Raw genomic sequence first — 25880 nt, forward strand, 5'->3', positions numbered from 1 at the left:
GCGTCGCTTAGCTTAGTTTAGTTTAGTTTAGAACGAAGCAGTCGCAGCAAAGGGCGCGAGAGTTCGTTCGGTTCGTTCGTTCGATTCGGTTCGGTTCCAGTGAGCAGTGCCAGTGTGTGTGCGCGCGCGCCTTTCACGAAATACCCTAAAAAATAACACAGAAATAGAAAAGAATCATACAGTTAATACTTTCAAATCGAACGCGCACAGCGCGCAATGCAGGCTGCAGTTCAATCATTTTGCCTCTGAGATGGATCCAAAAAGTAATTAACCCTGTGTGATACCCTAACTGAGAGGCAGGCCAAAGCTTGCAGCTGCAACTGTTTGTTTTTGCAGTGTCGCGGCAGACAGTGTGTGTGTTATTTCTGGTTAATACTCCGTTTTGTGTGTGTGTGTGTGTGTTTTTTTTTTTTTATTTCTGCTGACACTCCCCCGTAAATTGTGATTTGTTTTGTCTGGCCGCACGACCAAGCGCTTGGGGCACGAGGCTGTTGCTGCCACTGCCACTGGCTGCAGCACAGAGCTCGTTCTGGACATGCGCCTGTCGTCAGCTTTTGCTGCTGTTGTTGTTTTTGGTGCTGCTGCAAAGTGTGATTTTAATTGCAAAATATTGAATTACGATAAATAAGGCATGCAGACAGCTTAGAGAAGTGTGCAAAAAATTGTTGACGTACTTTAAAGTGGGGCATAAACAGTTCTGCTGCCACTAACTATCGAACTATCGGCAAGGACATTCGAATTTAGTGCGTGACCTTGAATAAATGTGACTGTGTCGAGCCAGCATATTTCCTGCCAACTTTTGAGCTTCAGGTTTCAAGCAATAACTCAATAAAATTAATCAATTAAATTTTATAGTCAAACATACTTAAGCTTTACAAGAAATTCATTACAATTTTTTATGTTGAACATAAAAAAACACACAAAACCAGTTAAACAGAGTAAAAAATGAAATAATCATAAACTTTACGAGTGCATACTTAAGATTTGTGTAAATTGCAAATAAGAATAATAATAAAATTAAAATAAAAAAAATGGCGGCCAAGTGTATAGAAGAAGACATTTAAGCACATACGCATGCCAATACATATGCACGTGGAACTGACATTGAATTTTGTCAAACGCACGAGGTCGGAAGAGTTACCACACGCCCCCAAAAATAAATATATATGTATATATATAGACGCACACACACATACATGCACATCAATCATCAACTGAGAATCTTTTTGGCCGAAAGGGCTGAAAGAGAAAGCTAAACACTCCAATGCACGAAATGCTTTGCTAATGGAGTATAAAATACACGCACACACACACGCATGCATACATCCACACAGAGAAGCCGCGCCAACAAAATGAAACTCAAATAACAATTATTAAGGCGTTGCCAGACGTGCACACAACAATTATGCGCCTGTGTGTGGGCGGAGCGGTGGCAACGACAACGGACGCGATACAAATACACAAGCTAGCCCGCGAGATACAATACACACGCACAAGCACACTCGTACACACACACACACAGCATTTCCAGTTCCAGTTTGTCGTTCCAGGTCTCGCGCTTTGTTTGTGTGCGTTGTTTGTATGCTCGTGGGGCATTAAACACGCCGAGACAGCCAATGAGATGTTGTTGCCAGTTTGCTCGTATTTGTGTAATGCTTTGCACTCGCCCGCTCTCGCTCGCACTCACTGCGGCGTTCGCAGCTGTTGTTGTTACTCTGGCTGCACAGAGGGTGGCATGTGTATGTGTGTGTGTTTACGTTTACGTTTGTATTTGAAAACCAGTTTTTTTCCTGTTACAGCAGCAGCAGCAGCAGCAGCGACTGCGGCAGCGGCGCAGCCGTATTGCAATGGTCGGTGAATGAACCGTACGGCGGCCCTAATATCATTCTAATGTTACCTGGCTGAGACACCATTTTCTTTTTTTAGTCGTCTTTCCCTTGCTGTGTTTTGTTGTTGTATAGCTTATGTTGCTGCTGTTCTTTGCTGCTGCTGCTGCTGCTTCCTGTGCTCGTTGTTGTGTTGTTTTTTTTTGTACTGCTAGAATTTATGCTTTTAACTTTTGTCTCCCACATTTTGGATGTATCAACTGAGATTCGTCTGGGGCATTGAATGTGTATGTGTGGCTGTGTGTGAGTTGCACGTTAGTGTGCGTGTTTGACTTCTTGTGACAAAATCCGCTTAATGCTGTAATTTTCCTGTTCGCTCTGGATATACGTATATTTATATGGCTTTCTAAACTATGACCTCGAGTTGAAGCTCAATACTTTTTTTTGGCCTACGTTTTATTTAAAGAGTAATTGCTTTTTAGATTTCTTTCCATTATTGTTTATTAATTGACTGAATATAATTTTTGGTTGGTTTATAATAGAGGTATGGAATCTGCGATCAAAGTAAATTTAAGTACTAATTGATCATATTTCATCTCATTTTATTTTATTTTTAATAGTAATAAATATATATTAAGAAGATTATTAAGATGCTAATTCGACTTTTATTAAGGGTAATGTGAAAATTAGTTAAAATTCGTAAGTTTCAATATTACTTAATTTGAGTTTTTCTTTAAGATAAGCGCATTTGCTTTAATTGTATAGAATAAGCAGACAGAGTTGTCTAAGTGTGGATCAAATGCCGCGGCTATTGGAGATTGTTTTGCAGTTTCGAAAGTCTATCTTTTCTAACTGACTCCATAATACCATTGACCATAGCTTCCATAAAAATTAGCCTTTTTACACCGCTTTTTATCCATTTTTCCGTCTGCTCCGCCTCGTAACGCACGTAGCGTGTAAAAACTAGACTTGATAGTTGACTGTAGATCTTGCATGATAGAGAACTAGTAGATAAATGGTTTTTGAAATAATTGATAATATTTGTTTAACCCCTAACCATTCTGTCAACTCTAAATAAAACTTAAGTAATTTGAGTAAATTTCGAACGTTTTAGTTAATTCAATAGATTTATGGAAACTTCTAGAGAATACCCAAATATCGAATATCTCGTTTAAGTTTAGTGATCCTGATCATCGTGGTATATACATACTAGATGGGCTGGGCCGACTAGAGACTTCTTGACTTCTTGATTTTCTTATTTTAAAATCCTAAAAAGTAAACAGGTCTTAAGGCATATATTTTCTTCTTAATACTTAAGGACAACTCTATGATTTTGTTAGCTACAAGAATACAAAAATCAGCTTTTTCCATAACTCCACAGATTTATTATGCGTCATATATCATATGCTTTACAAGGGTTTTATGTTTAAGACTCGCTTTATAGACAAGCAAGCCCATAAAGGCCTCCAATAATCTCTTGCTTAAACCGAAAATATATTCAAATTGTCAACACCATTTTGGGAAGAGCAACTTATTGCCCAGCATTAAGTGATCTTATATTGGGGGAACCAGCAATCCTCCATCATTACTAAAATGATCTCTTAGCACCGCAGTTGCGGTGTCTTCTATATTTAGTTTTAGATCCGCCCCACAATATGTCAGCCTTGTCGTAAATTTCAAGGTAAACATGCAACGATATAGTTATAAAAGTAGGGATTGTCGTATCGAAATGGAGCTATTTAAAATGGCGTCTGCTCTTGCTTTTATTTTTACTGAAATAGTTTTCGCTTACATAAAACGAAATTGTAGCAACAAATGGAATTTAAGTGTATTGCATGAGTATGTGTGCATGCGTGTTTGTGTGTGTGTGTGTGTGAGGGCATGTGCAAGGTATACGTATATACGTATATATAGTATATGGTGTAGGTATCTAATGAAACGTGATTTTCTCTTAAACGTGACTTTGTATTGATTTTTTTCAACCATATTTTTGTTTCATTCTACGACTGAGTTCAAGTTGCTATTGTTCTTGTTGTTGTTTTAGTTGTTGTAGCTGTTATTGTTGTAGTAGTTGTTGTTATTGTTGCTTTTGCTTTTGCTGTTCTGTTGCACATTCACTGCTGCAGCGGCTGTTGCAGTTGCAGTTGCTCATATCATAAAATGTAAGACGCAATTAATGCCAGCAATTTAAAAATCTTTTACGATGTGAAATTTGCTTGGAATTAAAAGGAAATGATATAATAATAAAATGAAATTAGTTGAATTTTTATACATATCTTATATTTGTACAATATTAAGTAGTTTATAGTGAAATTAAGTATATATTTTACTATATTCATTGTTGATCTGGTTAGGCATCTATTGACATGTCTTATATACATATACATATATCTAGCACGTGAAAATGAATTGAGACCTCTATTAAACATAATAAATATATTAACTGATTTAAAATAAAATAAAAATATATGGACATTGTATTGTAACAACAATGTGAAATAAAAATAATATATATATATATATATATATATATATATTTTTTTTTTTTTTTAACATATAAGTTTATTTTTATAATAAAGATTTGTTTATATTATTTATTGGATTGTTTATCGTAGAGAGTTTTATGCTCACATAGCTAGATATACGTATGTACAAATACCTTATGTTGACAATTTCCTTTTTTTTTAAATATTTATATTATATCTATTCAAGCAAGACATATTACTCTTAATATTTTTAATACTTTACTCAAAATGCTCAAATTGAGTAATAGTATTTGTCACCGAATAAACTCAAACTCAAATTGTCTGCTTAACAGATTTTCGGGTCTTAAGTTTCATTTTAATATCCAGAGCTTTGCTCTTCGTTCTACATACATACACATACGTATATAGACATATGTATGTGATAATATTTACCAACTCAATGTGTAGCATGTTTACATTTTGATGCTGTTGCTGGTCTCCATGTTTACCTATTTACCTGTTTTCCACTCTTGAATTTCTCGTATTTGTACAGCGTTCGCCATCAGTGCGGTAGTCGAGTCACACCAAACACGCTTGATTGTATTATTATTATTATTTGATACCCTGTACTATTTGAAAGTGCTTAGGAAGAGGGACTGATGAAGTAATTGTAGAGCGCTGAGCAGGGTCGTATATATTATAGAAATGCTATATCTCTGCTCTACTCAGCTTCTATAGGTGGGGCTATTTGAATTGGTTCATAAATACCTGAGACTCAGGACCTATAGGATCTGAGTATTTGTAATTTTCGTATACATCTTCTGTAATTATGAAATCGATAATTTGTACCTCGCTGACTCGAAAATCGCGATAAATGAAAAAACTCTTTCTCTTTGAAAAACTTTTTTCTCGATAATTCACAAATTCAGTGTGTAAATCGAAAAAAAAAGACTGATCCCCTTACCATTTCGAATTATCGGGATTCGACTGTATGTAAATGATATATAGATCGCATACATCTTCTGCAATTGGGAAACATTTATCGATATAGATTTGAAAGCATTTTAAAGGCACTCTATTCTATAGTAACCTATTTTCCAATTGGTGTTTATTGACTTATTTCAATATATTTCAATATTATTAAAGCTCTAGATATAAATTTTGAGACAGACATAAAACTTATAAGTCTGTAAAAATTAACTTTTTTATCTAACTTACATTTTTTTTTTTAAATTGTAAATATATATTTTATTTAAAGAAATTTAACTCTATGCTTTGGTATGCAAAACACTCAAATTTGTATATAGTTAGAGGCCAAAGAACTTATATATCATGAAATAGCTGCAGATTAGTATATTCGATTGGTTTATGGAGAAAGAAGAGGAAGAAGCACAGATAACTGGTCATTCCATTGTGACTGCGTTCAATTGCAATCAAGTGTCAACTAGAATCTCATTTAACCCTGCTAGTCGTGCACAGCCGACTTGCAATACTTTTGTCATAATTGTTGTTATTTTTGTTATTTGTGTTGCTGCTGCTGTTTTAGAGCAAATTCAAAATCAAATTCAAATTTATAGGGAACATCACGTACTGACAACAAAAACAACAAACGAACAATGCGTCTGCCGCGCTGTAAGTGATAATGGAGGTGTTTGGTTATTTACGCGTAGGTGAGGCCGGACATAGCATACAGTACGAAAGAGACAGAGATAGATGGAGGAAGGGAGAGAGAGAGAGAGAGAACAAGAGAGTGGTAACAGACAGAGTGAGAGGTCAGAGGGGCATCAGACTGCATAACAACAGCAGCGGCCTTTGGCTGTATGCACAGCGCAATGCTATAAAATTATGGTTATCGATTTGACCCTTGGTGGGGACGGACGGAAGCCCCATTTAGCGCCCAGCGCTTGACTTGTTTGATTTGCCGGGCTCGTATGGCAGGGGTCGGACGGACGGACAACTAAGACTGGCTGCTACCCAATGGCCATTTGGTTTGCAAGTTTGTATTGTTGATCGATTTTACGTGATATTTTCGAGATTTTCCGTATTTATAGCTGGGCTGCCGGACTGCCCGACTGTTCGACTGTTGGACTGCTGGGCTGCTGCTGCCGTATTTGTTGCCCATTGGCATTGTTGTTATTGTTGCTGCTGTTGCTTTTTATTTCATTTGAAAGTTTACTTTCGCATTTGGAACGCCTCAGTGCGCTGCATGTTTGCTCAACAAATACAAATACAAATACAAATACAAATAATATACAAATACATGCGCAATTATTTTCAATTTTTTTCCCTTTTTGCAATTTTTAAAAATATTGTAATGCCTAAAATGTTGTTGCTGTTGCCTGATTACACTAGGCAACAGGTTTTATTTTTAAAATCACTGAACAGGTAAATGCAAATAACTTGGAATACTATATTGACTGTGCTTCAAGACTTGAGAGAATATTGAATGAATTGAGACATGCATTTTTCAGTAAAAATATAATAATAAATAATTACATTTAAGGTGCATATCAAATATAATTGTTGATTTTATAACGCTCTCCACATTAGAGGCGCTGCAGATGGAGCAAAGCTTTCTGTTCTATAGCTTAATCAATGCTCATCATATATTCTTGACCTCTTCCTCAAATCAAATTAAATCTAATTTTAAAGAACACTCTTTAAAGATTGACCACACTCCACCTTCCTTTCATACTCAAATTTCTCTCTCTGAAAATGTAATATCTCTGCTAAAATATGGGCTCTAAATTTTGTAAAAATCTTTATTTAATACTGTTGAAGTTTTCTCTCTCTCTCCCTCTCACACTGTCCCTTTTGCTCTCTGTCACTCTCGCTGTCTTTATCTCTCACACTCTCTCTCTCTCTCTCTTTCGCTTTCTCTATTTCACTCTAATTTTTTCTCTCCCACTCTCACTCTCGCTGTCTCTTCTCTTTCTCACACCCACGTTTACACTCACACTTACAATCATACTCACATTCACACTCTATCTCTCTCTATCTCTAGCTTCCTTTCTTTCTTTCAGTCTATATCTCTCCCTCTCTCTTGTTTTCTAATTCCTATTTCGGATTCCCGATTCAGTTACATCAAGCTAAAAATCCAACTAAATTTTGTCGCACAGTGTTATCGTTACGTTTCAATATGCAGCTCACATAATACCTTATTGCTATCTCTCTCGCTCTATTTGCTATTGCATTTGCCGTGCTGCAGTTCAACAATAAAATCTGTTATTTATGTTCTTAGAGACTCGTTTGCTGCAACACGATATTTGTGCTGTTTGTTAATGTTTAATGCATTTAAGCTTCTTTCTATGCTCAGCTATTCCCATTGCCAAATGCCGCATTTAGCCAGCTTTATTTGAATTTGGCAATATGTTTCTAGGCGCATTATTTACTTCGATCACAAAATAGAGCTTTGATTTACTGGTCTGAACGTTTTTAAAGCTTTTTCAATTACTTTTAGCACTTTTAATTGAATTTATATTAAGTTGATAGAGTTAAATAGCCCATAAATAAAAAAAATTCTAAGCAGAAAATTCCTGAAAAGCAGACAAAAGTTTTATAAGTCTTATTGGCGCAGAAAATACCAGGAGAACCCTTTTAAAGCCCTGCGAGGATGCATAAACAAACTCTTTATATATACGAACTCCTTATAGATCAAATATATATACAAAAGATATATATTCAAAGCTTATATATGACAAAATTATGCGCATCAATACGCCATTCTTAAAACCCAATTGCAGAGTGCTGGTGGGGGGAGGGGTAAGGGGGGCTAACTGTAATGCCCTAAACCCAAACTACAACAAAAACTCGTTGCAATTAGCAGATTTGAATTTGGGATTTGGGCAAACTTAAACCAAATGCAAACGCCTCGATGTTATTGTTATGGCCGTCGTTTCTTGTTATTGCTGGCAATTAAAACGCACACACCCCGGCCGGCACGCCCACTGTGGCGCCCCCGCGCGACCCGCCATAAACCGCTGTTTGATAATGTTAAAGTGGCGGGCAAACAAATCAAAAAGCATATTGAAATTGGGTTAATGTGCAGTCGTCCTGGCTGCTAGCTGCTGCTCCTGCTGCTCCTGTTCCTGCTGCTCCTGCTGCTACTGCTGCTGCTGCTGGCTGGCTAAGGACAATGCGTTCGCTGTTTACTTTACGGGCTATAATCCGAAAATTAAGCGCGGCCCGAGCATTAAAATTTTTGCGCAGCTCACACGCGCCCACAAACCCCTCCACTCCCTCCCCCTTTCCGCCGCCTACCTCATCCCGCACACTCTGATGGGATGCTGGCTGTTGTTTCAAGATAAAACTTCATGTGCGTTGGAAAAAACAACAGAAAAACGCAAGTGTGTGGGTGAGTTGCGAGGGGGGAAGGGTGTTTTGGGTTGCTTGTTGGTTTGGGGTTGATTCAGTTTGGCAATGGCAAACACTGGCAGCAGGCACTGTATATATGTCTTATCCGTTATCCTTTATGGCAATGTCATATGTTACGCACATTTAAAACGTATGTTGAATTTTCCATCACCTGATAGCGCAGGATATGCAGGACCTGATGCTGATGCTGCCACGACTGTTGCTGCTGCTGCTGCTGCTGCTGCTGTGTGGGAATCTGTGCATATACTCTACCTGAAAAGTCGTATCAGTCGCTGAGTTTCTCACACTTAATGGGCAATGCCCTTTGCATGTGCTGCGCGTTTTTTCCCGCTTTATCAATTGGTCCATTGGAAATACCCGTCCGACGTGAGCGTGGGAATTGCTTAGACTTCATACAGATTTTTAGCAAATATCTCTCTCTATATATATGTGTATATACATATATAGTGAGTGTAGTGTTAGGTTCGTAGTGGCACATTACCTGTCGCATGCCGCATGCAGTGCGCAGCCGCAACACCCACATTAGCAGCAGCACGGCGCAGCAGCATTCAAAATGTGCCGTTAATTGCTTTATGGCTGCTTTTACTACACTCGCACATACATACATAGCATATATACACTCTATATATATTTAGTCTATGTATATTGAGACTTTTTGGCAGCGTGGGAATCGTTGTCAATCAGTTTTTGCATTGCTTTTACCTACGTTACTCTCTCTCTCTCTCACTCACTCTCCTTTGCTTGCTCTAACTCTTTCCCTATTTGCCATTTCAAGTTCAGTGCGCACATTTGTGTTCGGATTTATTTTTAAAACATTTCTATTTATTTTGTCTTCAGGCATTTGCCTTTAACCAGATTAAGGTCAAGCTATGGCTAAGCAGCAGCTCCGCAAGTTCGCATCTCTGTTTGTTATTTTAATGCTCTTTCCTGGTATGGAGTGCCATAACTTCGTAGTCAAGTGTGACTAGCTATGCTCTAGAGGACTCAATATTTTTCAGAGAGTCTCTAATTGCTGTAGAAAGTACTGGAAAACGTTTGAATTGAATCGAGTGTGTGAAGATTTTAATAAATTTGAGATAAACTTTCACAACTATTTTAAAGCATAAAAAATAATAATTAATTTTAAAAATAATTTTGTATAAATAATTAACTAAAATTAAAATGAAAAATTTTTGACCAAAACTGAATAAGATAAAATAAAAAGTAAATTTTGGTTGAAAAATATATATGTATGTAGCTTTTATGTTTTAAGTAAAAATATATAACTTGAATGAAAAAACTGTTAAAAATAAATATTTAAAAAATTAAAAAATAAATCAAGTTAAATTAAATTAAAAATTTATGACTATAAAAATTACATTAAATAGAAAAATGTAATTTGTCATAATTTGTAAAAAAGTTGGATTTCTTGTGATCTACATTTTTATTTGCTTTTTACACTTTTTACTTTTATTTAAAAAAAATTGTTTTGTAAAAATTTATTTGTAATAAATATGTATGTTTTTATGTTGTTAGGTTCTGCTTTTTAAAAGCACATTTATACTCTCTTAGAATATGGCTAAGAAGTGGTTAAAGTTGTAAAGCATTTCTAACAACTTTTCTTCTCAGTTTCAGTCCTTTAGGTAGCGATTAAAAATATCAAATCAAAATATTTCAGAGACTTGCGAGAGTTTTAGTTTTTAATATAGTTTGATTTATAATTTCTTTTATTTCTTTTGAATATTATTATTCACAAATACTTTAGTTTATATTTCTTTTGGTTACATTTGATCAATTATTTCTATTCTTTATTGCTTTCCACAAGCTATTGAATAATCAATAAGAGTATCGTTTGATAAGTGTCGCGGGTGAAGAAAACTTTTCGCCTCAATCTTCCAATCAATTCATATTATTGTGCATATTTAATGTGCTCCAACTGGCGAATATATAGAAATTTATGTATTTATGTTTATTAATTTTCAAAGCTATTTGATTCTGTGCTTTATGGGAATTTGTCGAATTTCCGCTCGTTTTTATGGCTATGGCAAAATTATGTGCATATATATTCTCGTTGCTAGATATGGAGTCTATGAGCTGTGTGTACTTATATCTGTATATGTGTGCATATCCTTTGCCATTGTGACCCACTTAGGGAACATAAACTATCATTAGCTAACTGCTAGCCGCGATACAATGGCAATTCAGATGAAACTGCCCTGTCGCGGCACTGGTAGAACAAGAAGAAGAAGAAGAAGCAGCAGGAACGGCATCATCACGCCGGATACGATACGGAACGACCTCGGCGGCACTTCAGACGCGCATGTTGTCACATTTGAGTTGCGGATTAGCGGCGCGCAGCTCTTTTAGGATTATGATCATTTAGCAAATCTGTTGCTCCCGTAGCACTGTATATACTTACATACATACCTCGCGTGAGCGTGGCGGATGCACATACTCCGGAACAGCATCCGAACTCACACCCAGCAGCTGAGCGACTTTTGACAAATGTGCCATTTACTTAGAGTTCCCTTTTTTTGTTTTTTTTTGTTTTGCTCTCCTCACATTAAAGTTAGCCTGGCATAAATTGATTTGCCATAAGCCAAAATTGTTTATCATGCCAGACTTTCAGCAGACATGCAAAGACACAGATATATACATATATATATATATATATATTTGTTTCATTCAGGTTAGGGCTTTGTGACTCTTGCGGCTACGTGACCTATGTCAATAAACTTGTAATTACGTGCGAATTCTTGCAATTCCTGCTGCTAAATAGCCAATATATATAAGTATCTTTATATATATATATATATATGTGTGTGTGGGTGTAAAGCAGCAGGAGCTATGCGCTGCATATTTGCCAAAAACTGCGCCAAAATCACGTTCCAAACTATTTTATCAATGGCAAAGAAGGCAGCGTACAAAATTTTGGCCAACAAAAAAAGAACGGAAAAACTCTTCACTCACACACACACAGAGCTGTCTAAGGGCTCTGTTGGTATTGGCAAACATAGGTTTTTGTACATTATGTATAAAAGTCAAAAATGCTGTCAACCTGTTGCACACACACACACACTTCGACAATACTTCCATTACTTCCGTTTGCCATTGAGGATCAATGGAAAATCGGTAACATGGCCAAAAAGTCAATTGGCCTGTTACCTGTTTCTCTTGCTGTTGCTGTTGCTGTTGCTGACCAATGGCTGCTACAGTTTAGAGCCTTTGCAGCTCAGGTAGAAAGTTTCCAGGTTAAAACTGACTGCACAGGACGAAGTGCGCTCAGTTGTAAACAGGTGATCGTCGTGCTATGAGCAAGTGCTCGCAACAACGAATTCAGTTACATTAAGGATATTCCCGTATTTTGTGTGCTCCAAAAAAGAAAAACAAGTAAAATTTGTAACACATAATGACGAACCATCGTCGTGTGCGCAAGGACTGCTATGAGAGCAGATTACATGGTTTGTGTGATTGAGAATTTTTTGATAAGGAAAATGTATAATATAATATATAAATGTATAATTCGAAAGATTACAGTGAATAAATTAAATCAAATGAAACAAACCTGTGCAGATATTGTATAATAGATATACATATTAAATTAAAATTCGAATGTATTTTAAAAATATATATACACATGTACATAAATAGGAAGGTAATAGGAATAAGATAGAAAAGTTATGAATGAAGATGTGTCAAATTGTGAAGATATCAAGCTGATTATTTCTTATGATGCTCAAATGATCTTATATATTTCCACTCATAGTTGAATTTGGTTCGTGCATATATGCATATGTATAATAAATGTGTTGTAAGTGTATATTATTGATACACTACATAATATTAATAACAATTGATAATCCCAAAGAAAGAGATCTTCGATAGCAAAAAAAAAAATTAATACATTTGTCCATTAATGTAGCTTGAGTTTCAGGAGTCAGTAATTTTGGATCTGGTAAAGATATCATTTTTCGTCAGTATTGTTTAAAGTACGGTCTTAAGGTTCTCTGTTGTATGAAAACTTTATTTATAAATGTTTTGTTATAGTAATGAATAAGCTAAGTCTGGTTAAATCTAGAGATTTGAAAATTCATGCATATACATACATATAAATATTATATGTGTCCCGGTCTCTCAAGTTATTTTTTTTAGATACCTACTCCCATTGACAGATTGATAAATAAAATAGAAAATTTTAGTTTAATGCAAGTATGAAGGAGTTTCAAATATAGGATAAGGCTATACTGTTAGTGTTATACTGATATTGATAGTATAGGGGTATACTGTCTGTTTTACGTTGCTTTGAAGATTACTTGATAAATCAACGTAATCATAAGTTTCCCAAAATCTTTCATTATACAATTTTTGAAATCGTTAATGCATAAGACTTCTATAGATTCTCTAAAAAAATGACAATGAAAATACAGTTTTCCTATATATATAATATTCTTTGTCTATATATAATTTTTTAGTAAAAAGTAAAATAAAATAATATAATAAACAATAATACAAGGAATGGTCTTTGTTAATCCAAAGACCTCATCATCTTCATTAGCAACTTTAACCTATTTATAATGATCCATAGCTCCATATAATCGATAAACTAAATCATGTTCGGCAATTTTCCTTTTTGCAGATATAGCCAAAACGTGTGCCATGAAGGAGAAAAGCAAAAATGCTGCACGCACGCGTCGTGAAAAGGAGAATACGGAATTTTGTGAATTGGCCAAATTATTGCCGTTGCCGGCGGCGATAACGTCGCAGCTGGACAAGGCGTCAGTCATACGTCTGACCACATCCTATTTGAAAATGCGTCAAGTTTTTCCCGATGGTAAGTGGGCCAACAAGTTGGCCAAGTCGCAGTGCGCCACAGTGCGCACCACCAAATGCCAATTGGTTCAGTTGAATTCATTTGGCTTTTCATCTTGCGCCTTCGCTGTGTGTGAATTACGTCAAATGAGGCATAAGGAATCCTGGTGACAGCCACGCGGCCGACACGCTCATTAAGCTGGCACACACACACACACACACACACACACACACAGTTAGACAGGACACAGCAGGATACGGCCTTTGTTAATTTAACAACGACGACAAATTTTCAAGTTTAAAAGGCGTTGTTTGCTTAAAGCATATGCTTAAAGGAAAAACCACTCGAACAATGCGCAGACAATAAACAAGCAGGTGGGGGAGGGCGGTGAGTGGGTTGGGGGTGCGGTTGGGGGGGCCGAAGTCGGAAAAACACAATGGCGGCCTGTTGTTTCCACTCAAAGAGCAGCGAGCAGCGAGCAACACGAGAGAGCGACGAGACGAGACGAGACGAGATGAGACGAGATGAGACGTTCACTGGAAGTGGATGCCCGGTGGTTGGCGCTGGGTGGCACAGCTATCAGTGTATGTGTGGGTGGGTATGTGTGTGTGTGTGAGATTTTGTGCTGACTACGAGGGTTGCACAACAGGCTCAAGTTAAGGGCGTTTGTTGTTGTTGTTGTTGCTGCTGCTGTTGTTCCATTGTGCGCAGCGTTTTGTGCTTTTCTGGTTTTTTTTTTCATGCATTGCTTTATTGAAATAATTATTTTAATAATAGGCAACAAACAACGCGCAAGGAAGTGCGCGCACAATGAGAACAGCACAACAACAGCAACAACAACAACTAAGCACAAGGAGTAGATGACACGAGAATGCAATGCGTATCGTATATCGTCCGGGCCATATCCCATTCGGGGCGTCAGTTCGTGTGGGCTGTGAATGGGCCACCTACGGCGCTGATGACTTTAATTGGGAATAATATTTAGACGTCAACTGTGTGTGTGGGTAGGTTAGCAGCAAGCTGCCGGAGGGGGCAGGGGACAGTTCGTTGTCTCGGCGTGTGGCGGCTGCTGATTTAGTTGACAGCCTCTGCTCAAAAGAGGCCATGGGAAAGTTGGCACAGCCAGGCAGCACGATTTCGTGCAGTAAGTGAAGAATGAGCTGCCAAAAGTTTGGCATTGTGAGAATTTTATTAATATTCAGTTGGAACGGCGTCATGGCAAATTTACAGCCTGGCTGTAAATCTAAATTATAGGTGGATTTTTTATATAATGCTAATTCACAAGAGATTTTAATTTGTATAAACTGCTAATAGGGAATTGAGAAGTAGATTGTCTTATACAATATGGCAAAAATCTGTCGATGTCTAAGACTTCTGTTTTAAAAACACATACACCTAATGACCTTTGCTATATGCCCCATACAATCAAATTTACTATATATCATTCTATGTCTTATACTCTTCTTTCGTATATTATCTATACTACATGTTCTATAGGTCGTATATTACCTGGCTTATACAACATGATTTATACTTCTATAGTAAGTCTTATACTACATGGATTACACTACATATGTTATAGTCGTCTTATACTACCTATGTTGTTTTACATGTCTTATAACACAGTTCATATACTACATGTCTTATCTCACAGTTCTTATAGTAAATTTCTTATATATAAGACCTGTGAACTTATATTTCAAATGAAAGATTATATATTATATACATATAAGTCCGAAACCTTCTTTCCGTGTCTTATACTAGATTCTAATAGTATTATCCTAGACTATAAGTCTTACATTCTTACATTCACTTTCTTATACTCATTGTCTTATACAACACGTATACACCATATGACTTATATTACCTGTCTTACTTTTCGGGTTTTCTACCACAAGCTTTATACTTCATCTTATACTACATATTTTATACAATATATCTTATATAACAATCGTATGCTTATTGTTTTTTTGCTTGCAGGACTCGGTGAAGCTTGGGGCTCCTCGCCTGCGATGCAGCGTGGCGCAACCATCAAGGAGCTGGGCTCGCATCTGCTGCAGACGCTGGACGGCTTCATCTTCGTGGTGGCACCTGATGGCAAAATCATGTACATCTCGGAAACGGCCTCGGTGCATTTGGGTCTCAGTCAGGTGGGTGTTGGGCATCATTTGCCTGATTTATGCGCATAAATTTGAGCTGGCGAATGGCCCTTTCTGGGCCCGGGCTGGCAGCGCCACTTGCATTCGCCATTTGCAAGTCAAGTGGCAGGCATCAAATGGCCTGGAATTTGCATACGCTCGACTCACTAATTGGCACTCAGCACTCAGGACTGAGCAAGCGAGCAACTGGCATTAATTTCATTCTGATTTCCTTTTCCATTAGGTCGAGCTGACGGGCAACTCCATATTTGAGTACATACATAGCTACGATCAGGATGAGATGAATGCCATATTGTCCTTGCACCCGCACATGCATCAGCATCCAGTGAGTAGACTCTCTCGCCCTCTCTCTCTCTCCTTTTCTCAATAGCAGCTCTCTCTCTATCGCTGTCTCTATTTGCCTACGTCTGTCTCTGTTACGGTTGACTCATGCCACAGGCTGCCTTTCTCAACTCCCTACAGCTCGCTCAGACGCACACGCCCATTGGCAGCCCGAACGGCGTGCAGCATCCGTCGGCCTATGGCCACGATCGTGGCTCGCACACGATCGAGATCGAGAAGACGTTCTTCCTGCGCATGAAATGTGTTTTGGCCAAGCGTAACGCGGGCCTCACAACCTCCGGCTTTAAGGTGAGCTAAACTTGGTTTATACCTTCTTAAGACTTTGCTAATTGTGAGGTATATTGGCTTCGGCAGGTGATACATTGTTCCGGCTATCTGAAGGCGCGCATTTATCCGGATTGCGGCGATGGCCAGGGCAGTCTGATACAGAATCTCGGCCTGGTTGCCGTCGGTCACTCGCTGCCTTCATCCGCCATCACGGAGATCAAACTGCATCAGAATATGTTCATGTTCCGGGCCAAGCTTGATATGAAGCTCATCTTTTTCGATGCACGGTAAGTTAAACCATCAAAATATATCGTGGAAATATGAAATGTGGCATGTAAAAATGTTAAAATGTGTTTAGGAATACAAAGTTTATGAAGATTGACTTGAACTCTAAATTAAGGTGACCATAGCAGCTGCAGAACCTCTTTATTAGGTAATCATCATATAAGGAGGGTTTAATACCTAATATTGTTAGCTTTTATTTAGGGTGACCCTATTATCATTGGAGTTTATATTCAATTCATTATTATTCTAGACGATGCTTCTTAATAATTCCTTATAGATATAATTAACTATTTATTTTAGAAATCAATAGGTAAATAATACTTAGGGTGACCGTAGTAAACAATATCTCTTCAATAAGATAGTTCTATTATAAAGAGATTACAGATGTTATTGAAGTGATTCAATAGTTAGTAATTAGTATTGTATTAAATATTGAAATAGACAGACTGAATAATTTGACATTTTTGAGTATCTTAATGATTAGGGTGACCTTAACAGCGCAACAGATCGTATACTTAATTCAGTTTAAGAACTAACTTAGCAAGTATTATAGTTAGATCATATGATGAGAAATTTTCATTGTCAGACAGATGAAACATTTCCTAAACACCAAACGAAACCCGATCGTAAACAATGGAAAAGGGACTTTAACAAAGTAAAGCTTGCGCTCTCTTCGTTGCCAACGCCATAAAAAAGGCTCAATTTCGCTTAGAGCACTAGGAACACTAGACAAATATTTAAACGGGTCGCAACAGAGAGGCCAGCAACATACAAAAAAAAAAGAAAGGAAACTGTTAAATATATGTATGTATATATATAAAAAACAACACAGCACCCCCCCCCAAAAAAAAAGATAACGGCTAAAAAAAGAAGAAGAAAGAAATATAACAAAAAGAAATGACGAAACGCAAGACGAGAATCCCCCGCTCTGACAGAAAAGGAAAACAAATCATTTCCCTCTTGAGCTTGATTTTGCTTTGTGTGCGCTGCTCCACAGCAAATCGAGGGGGAGGTGACTGAATTGGGGGACGGGGGCGGGGCAGCGTTAGCAGAAGGCGGTTGCCTTTAAGTGCCTTTGCCTTTGCCTATACGAGCAGAACCAGCAAAACCAGCTGCCCTCCAACCAGACCACTTTGTCTGACATTATTGTCACTCAATTACCCTCATGATGTTGCCATGAGGCGCGGCAGCAATGCTCTGTCTCTGTCACTCTCGACATCTCGCTCCGACTCTCTCTCTCTCTCTCTCGCTCACTCTCTTAGTTGCTCGCCCGGTAGCAGGATGTGGTGCAACCCCAAAGTGTGAAACAGCCCTTTTTTCGCTCTGTGTAAGCTAGCTGTTGTTTTTGCTGCATAATTGAATTGAAGTTGACAAAAGTAAACCGACCAACACACAGCAACAACAACAACAACAACAACAACAGCATTTGTTTAAATAAAAAAATGTAAACGAGCAATAAAGACGACATTTGAATGCCCTATTCAGGCATATCAATTCGCATTTACATTCATTTGTGTGCGTGATAAATGCGTGACGTTAAAAGAAAATAGAAAGAAAATAAATTTGTTTGTATGTATTTATACAGTAAGTTGCAAAAATATATTTGTTACGTTGATATTTATATTGATTAAAAATGAAGAAGAGCTCGGTTTGATGTGTATATCTGAAAAATTCGTATAAATTTTGACTGAAATAGCTATTTTAGGTATAAAAATAAAATGTTTTTAAGTTGTTGGTAAAACAAGTTTAACTTATTTTATATTTAACAATAGATGTGGTTTTTCTTTTAATTTTAATTTTTTTGTTAGATTAAATTAATTTAAATTAAATACACGACATTTTTTCATTTATAAATATTCTATTTATTTTTCATTTTTTACAAATGAATTAATAGAGTTTTTTTCTAAATTATATATATTTTAAATTTGTTCAATGAATTAAAAAAATTATTTTTAATTTTTGTATTGTAAGACATGCGAAAAAGGATACAAAATATTATATAATATATGCCTTTTCCTAATATACCAGTCACCAATAGGAGAAATTTCTTAGTTTGCTTGTCAACATGCTCACACTTTCAGCAAGCGTATAAAAATACAACGAAATCGTTGAGTACATAACCTCAACGGTGCTTGTGTACATAACCTCAACTCTGGTTTATTTTCTCAATTGTTTTTATTGTTTATTTACTTGCAGCGTATCGCAGCTAACCGGCTACGAGCCACAGGACCTTATCGAGAAGACGCTCTATCAGTACATTCATGCCGCGGACATCATGGCCATGCGCTGCTCCCATCAAATCCGTAAGAAAACAATAACAGTAAAGCCTTGTGCACTAAGCTAACGGTACAACACCTCTCTCTCCCTCACCAATTCTTTAGTGCTGTACAAAGGACAAGTTACCACCAAATATTATCGCTTCCTGACCAAAGGCGGCGGCTGGGTGTGGGTGCAATCGTATGCCACACTGGTGCACAATTCGCGCTCCTCCCGCGAGGTCTTCATCGTGAGCGTCAACTACGTGCTCAGCGAAAGAGAGGTCAAAGACTTGGTGCTCAACGAGATCCAGACGGGCGTCATCAAGCGTGAGCCCATCTCACCGGCTGCCCAGGCGGCGGCCGTGGCCGCTGCAGCAGCTAGCGTCTCGGCGGCGGCGGTCAATGTCTGTGTTGCAGCACAGCAGCAACAGCCGCTGCCGCTGGCGCAATCACAGTCGCAGTCGCAGGCCCAGCAGCAACATCCGGCTTCGAGCACACCAACGTTGAGTGTGAGTCCCAAGCTGGATCCGTACTTTGAGCCAGAGTTGCCGCTCGCGGTGCTGCCGCAGCCGCCCAATGCCGTCACGCCCGTCAATGCCAACGCTAACAACAGCAGCAGCAACAACAACAACAACAACGCCAATAACAATAGCAACAGCAACGGCGTGTGGCATCAGCAACACGCCCAGCTGCACCAGCAGCCGGGCAGCATGGATCACGACAGCCTTAGCTACACTCAGCTCTATCCGCCACTCAATGATCTGGTGGTTAGCTCGAGCAGTAGTGCGGGCGGCGGCACTGCGTCTAGCGCCGCCGGCAGCGGCTCCAGTGCATCGGCCTCGTCGTCCGGCGTCTACTCAACGGAAATGCAGTACCCGGACACGACAACGGGCAGCCTCTACTACAACAACAACAATCATTATTACTATGACTATGATGCGACCGTGGACGTGGCCACGTCCATGATGCGTCCTTTCTCGGCCAACTCGAACAGCTGCTCGAGCAGCTCGGAAAGCGATCGCCAGCTGTCCACGGGCAATGCGTCCATTGTGAACGGCACCTCACCCTCACAGACCACGTACAGCGATCTGAGTCACAATTTCGAGCTGAGCTACTTCTCCGACAACAGTTCGCAGCAGCAGCAACAGCAACAACATTTGATGGAGCAACAACATTTGCAGCAGCGATTGCATGTGCAACAGCAGCAACATCCGCAGCAGCAACTGACCCAACAGCAACTCACACAGCAGCAACACGCACAACAGCAATACCAGCCGCAGCAGCAACAATATGGCTTGCATCAGCAGCAACAACAGCAGCAGCAGCAGCAACAGCATCGAGTGGTTAGCGACTTTGCTGAAAGCTTTAAGAGCGTCAATGCTGCAGCAGCAACAATTGCTGCCACGCCCCATTACACGAGCGTGATCGTTGAGCCGCAGCACTATATACCGAACGATTTTGTGCATTAGCCTCAGCTGTCGTCGGCCGTTGTTGTTCGTTTTGGAAGAGTCAAATATTGTTGCAATGTTATCGATATATCGAACGCTTCGATATATCGTTTATTTTTAATGCATCTCTGCGTTTTTGTTCAGCTCTAAGCTTTTGCCATTCGTGGCTGAGCCACGCGGCAAAAGCCTTTTTCTCTCTATCTCTTCAGCATTATTTCAACTGCAAGCATCTATTTATTAAATATTATTAATCTTCGACACATTTGTTTGAAACTAAAAATAAAAAACCATTGTTAACAAATGCAAATACAAATTATATATAAACAAAAATTGTAATTATAAGCTCTTAGCTATAAGCTGTTCATACAAATTAACTTATGTACTTACCATATACATATATACATACAACAAATTACTATAATAACAAATATTTATATATTCGTATGTATATAAATATGCGTTAATGTGTAAATAAAGCAAGCAGCGTTCTTCATTTACATAAATATCTGTTATGATGATGATCTTCATAAGTCGCGTAAATAATTGTAAATGTAACATTAATTGTAAACGTAAAATTTTCTAATTTGAATAAACAAATTATTATGTGGGTGAACAATAACAACAAAAAACAAAATTTATTTACCTAAATAATATATAGGCAATTTTCACTGATAAGATATAAGATTAAGTTTAATAAATATCATTTAAATTTATTTATATTTTATTTGTAGAAAGTTACTATAAGTACTTACAGCGGACAAGCTTTCTATTTCAAACATTTTAAAGAACTGTTAACTTGTATTTGTAGTCTGGCAGCCTAATGGTATAAAATGATATATAGATGGCGCCATGTCAGCATTTGATGCACCGGTTCTTACACTTATTCTCAATAATATTCCGTACAATATGTCTTTTTTTCATCAGTCTGGCAGCGTGATTGTTACTATAACACATAGATGGCGCTGCTACGACTACCGTTTATTTTTAATGAAATGTTCTATTCAAGTCTTAAATTATATATGTAATTTAAAGCTCTGGCACTTATGCTGCATGCCACATTCGCATAATTTCTTTGCTAACTAATTGTAAATTATTTAAATTTTAATTTGGTGCACAAGTTGGAGTCAAACTTGATGTTTAGTTAATTTTGTTTGTTTGTTTGCTTTTGTTTTGGCCATTTTGGCATTTTGGTCAAATGCAAAACAAACATTTTAGCCCATGTACGTGTCATTGTGCTGTGTCCTGTGCGTATTGCCTGCTGTCTATGGCCCTATGTGAGTGTCATTGATTTATTGCCGGCTATTTGCGAGCCAGAAAGTAAGCTAGAGAGTAAGAGAGCGATAAAGGAGAATGAGAGTATGGTATCTGCAGATAAAAGGGCTGACTGACCTCTTTTGGTAGAGGCTAATTGTCGTTTTTCAATTGCCACAGAGCACAAAAGACGACTTGCTGCAATTTGTGCCTCACTTTGACTTATTGCTAACTTATTTCTGTTAGCATTTGGGAAAACTTTTCTCGCATAGACCGCAAATTATTTAATTGCAATGCTACCAAACCACCCACGCCTCTCAAAAAGAAAAAAAAAGAAAAAAAAAGAGCTTGGCTGCTGCTGCCATTGCTCAAGGACTTTGCCTTAATGCAATAATTTAAGTGCAACCAAACCGCAACTTGCAGACTTTCGCCTCAACACAGCTTCGGGGCAACGAAGTCATATTAAAAATGGAAAAGCAGAAGAGAATGAATGCAAAAACAAACCGTCAGGAAAGTGTACTAAAAGTAGATGTGGGAGTTGTTTCGGCTCTGGCAATGCTACTCCCCTGTTCAATTGTGTGTGCATTTTTTTGCTCATTTCTTTTCGGCCTTCTGGCATCGCCGGACAGCAGTGGAAACCGAGATGCACTTTAATAACGAAAGTTGCGCCATTTTGAGTAGCATTCGAGTGCACAATTTCAGAAATGCAAAAACCTAATTTTGGTCTTAAACGCAAGTGCAAGTGCAAAGTATTTTAATTTAAAATTCGTGTCGGACTCTACGTGCCCGGCTGCCCGGCTGGTCGGCTTGCCGACGAGTGACGCATTTTAAATAAATGCAGCAGCTGCCCCCAAAAAGTTCTCGACTTAAATTAAATACGACAAACTGGTCTTAGATATGGCACATCCATACGTTTCTCAACACGAATCTGCTATGCTACTAAAATAGCCATTAAACATTTTATATGTTTATTTCTTGTCTCTTGCAAATGGGAGTTAGATATGGCTGCTGCCGCCTGTGTTGCAAAACGTTTAAACTGCATATTTGCTCTAAAAACTCTCTTAACGAGCTGGCAACGCTGTGCTTGTTTTTCTTTCGCCATTTCATTTCTAACGCCAACAATCTCGTTTGTTATGATGCATCGTTTTCTGTTAACATAAAAAGCAAAAGCAACAAAATAAAAACGCCAGCTAAACGCCTGGCCCGATATTTGGCTGTTATTTTGCTTCAATCCAAACGCGTTTTTACAAACAGTTTGTTGATTTTTACGAGCGCCCCGACAACAACTGTTAACTGGCATTTGCAAATTTCAGTTTTAGTACATGTACTAAAAACTTTACTTTAACAAATTACTAAAGCTGCACTAAAAATAAAAGTATTGTGAAAAATAATCGTTTCGAGCGAAAATCATTATTTTGAACGTTTTTTGCTATAAAATATAAAGACGAATATATATTTAAAATTTTATTTCCGAATGTATAAAATGTATAAAATAGTAGAATGCTTTTTTTTAGTTACTACTAAATATGTATATATTTGGTTTCATATTATAGTCTATTTCTATATACTTAATTAGTTCTTTTTTAAGGAATAAATATTAAAATTATATATTTCTCAATCTCTACACTTTATTAACACTAATTTTTGTTTTATAATTTTTACATCAAAGCGATTATACGCAATAATATTTTGTTTATACTTTTTTATATAACTTTTGTTCTTGGAAGTAGTCATATTTATGTTCAACATATTTATATATATAGGATTTAGCTAAGTTTCCTTTAAATGTTTAGGTGCGTCAAGCGCCGACTTCCATCTCTAAGCGGACCGCAACGACCAAGGCCGAGAGTCCTGGGCAAAGCTGCTCAAGCATCATTGCGGTTGGGCACGGAAATGGTAAGCGATTTAAATTTTTAATGCTCGCTAGGTTGCAGCAGCAGCAGTAGCAGCAGGTGCTGCAGCTGGACAGGATACGCTGGCAGGATATGCCTGGAGAATGGCACACATTTGGCCAGCTTATGTGGCTTCCAAATGGAAAATTTTCAAGCCTATTACATAAATGTTTAAGTGGGCAAATAGTTGGCAGCAAAACTGTATTGCTTGCAACGCACTCGCTGTGTGTGTGTGTGTGTGTGTGTGTGTGTCCAAGGGTCTGTCCTATTCCCCAGTTCATTGCACGCAACTGTACACACAAGGGAGCCACCATAGGCGACTAACGTTTGTATTAAAGTGCCTGGGCAGGGATCTAAGTATGTGTAGTTTGCTGGCTGGTCAGCATCTCAAGCATCTCAGGCGAAATGGGGCCAGTTGAAAAGTGCAATTGGCAAATGCTAGAAATAGTTTCAGCCAAGGAAAACGACAAGCCAGAAGAAAAAAGAACAAAAAAAAAAAAATGGAGCCACAAAACTTGCAGAAAAGACAACTCTGGTAATTTGTTCTGAGCGGCTTTTGTTTTGTGCGTCCTTTTTGGGGGTAGTCAAACGAAAGGACATTGACAAAGGATGACGACGGACATTCGCTGGCAGCACCAACCTTCGCTGATTGAGTGTGTGTGAGTGTGCGTGTGTGTGCGGGTGTGGGTGGGTGCCAAAAGGCGCTTAGCATCCTTTTCTTGAGCTTTCACTTTTCAATTGACCTTTTCTGACATTTTGCGCATTGCCCAAAATTTATCACTTAATAAATTTTCTATACCCGTTTGTAGGTTACTTTTCCTTATATTTCTTATTGTAATTGGAATGGTTATGTTATGTGTACAAATACTTATATGTATACATGTATATGTATCTATCTATGGACAATGTGATTTGTGGCTTGGCCAAATTAAAGCTGTCTAAATAAAAACAAAACATTGTCATTTATAGAGTTCGAGCAGAAGAAGAAGAACAGAAAGAAATATATGGAGTATGCTTAAAATTTTAATAAGCTATAAGGAAGAGAACTGAGATTATTTTATGGATGAAATGAGTATAATTCAGAAAAGTTTTATTCACTCAACTTTTATTTTGCATTTCTCCATTTAAATTGTCTTCTATGAGGTGAAATAAATGTTAATGTAGACCAAGTTAGGGTGCGGGTGCTATAAGCTATAATTTTTAGTTAATTTGTAGTGTGAGTAATTAAATTTTTAACTGCCCTGAAGCGAAGGTCTGTGAAGTGTAAACGTGTCCGGCTACGTTTGTGTGAATCGGATTAAATGAAAAATATTTTGACCTTTTGAATTATTTAAATATATTTAATATATAATAGATAAGTTATTATTACAGTAAATGACTAGGGGACAGTCCAAGCAAATCTATGTTCATAGTTTATATATTTTATTAAATCGTAATATATATTATTCATAGCAAGAGAAAGCATAATATAAATACAGCTAAAAGCATTTTAAAGCTTTAAAAATAAATAAAACGCGTCATTTTATTTAGTAGGATCATGTAATATATAAGCTCATAAGAGTGAAACATATTTAAATTTATATAATATATAATTCGATAGTTGTAGAATACACATTAATTTTTTTTTGAATATGTGTTCATATTATCCATCATATATACATATATAAAATATCTATATTAATGACAATCGAAGCATTTCGAAATTTCAAAATTGATGTTCATCAAGTCGACATCCAAAAGACGCCTTCAAAATATTCAAAAGACTGTTTGCTCTCTATGAAAAACTCGTTGGGGCTCCATCAAATTTTACTTCTCAAAATATTATTGCAGCTCTAAAGAGAAACTTTTTGGTTATAAAATCGAATTGATTTTGATTTTTATCCATGTGGATATTGTTACGCAGCAGATTTATGATGCATTACGAGTAGATTGAAGAATATTTTGTGTTTTGTGTTTTTTTCTTCATTGAATACGCATTGATCTGCAGAGAGACAGTGAGGGTGCAGAGGGCATGTTTGGCTTTTCGCTAAATTGTAGCAGTGAATGTCATAAAAAAGGATGCTAAAGCCCATATTAACGTTTTTTACGCACTTCACTTTGCCGTTCATTTGAAAGGGGCTTTGAAAGTGCTTTGAGAGCCAGTAAAGCAGCAGCAAAGCGGCAAAGCGGCAAATCAGCAGCCAAAGAGCCATGGCTTCTTGGCTTGGCAAATCCTTTCGTGCAGACGCAAACGTTTTGCAAAATTTATGTAAAAGATTTACGCATAAAATTGCGCGTCATTGAAGTTCAAATGCGTCGATTCAGATTTGCGGGGCATGGGGTAAGTAGGCTGCGGCGGCAAGTGTGTCGACATCATCAATATACTTCAGCCATTAAGTGTGAAGGCTCGAGCGATGCGAATGATGCGAGCGACGCAAGCGACAGCCAACAGTCGGGCGCTAAATGTTGCGCATACGCCATGTACGCCAGCACAAAACTTAAGCGTTCCTATTACAGCAAATTGAATAATATTTGAGGCGTGTGT

General features: G+C 37.7%; 1 protein-coding gene across 1 annotated transcript; it reads left to right on the plus strand.

Moving 5' to 3' along the window:
* The first annotated feature begins 12038 nt into the window (after positions 1-12038).
* LOC6572802 (protein single-minded) lies at positions 12039-20514 on the plus strand. The gene is made up of 8 exons (XM_032733727.2): positions 12039-12105; positions 13281-13475; positions 15435-15604; positions 15837-15938; positions 16076-16243; positions 16310-16509; positions 18704-18810; positions 18889-20514. The coding sequence occupies exons 1-8, from the start codon at positions 12054-12056 to the stop codon at positions 20232-20234; spliced, it is 2340 nt and encodes a 779-aa protein (XP_032589618.1). The 5' UTR covers positions 12039-12053; the 3' UTR covers positions 20235-20514.
* The last annotated feature ends 5366 nt before the right edge of the window (positions 20515-25880 follow it).

The sequence above is a fragment of the Drosophila mojavensis genome, unplaced genomic scaffold (assembly GCF_018153725.1).
Source record: "Drosophila mojavensis isolate 15081-1352.22 unplaced genomic scaffold, ASM1815372v1 contig_16, whole genome shotgun sequence".
Classification (NCBI taxonomy): domain Eukaryota; kingdom Metazoa; phylum Arthropoda; class Insecta; order Diptera; family Drosophilidae; genus Drosophila; species Drosophila mojavensis.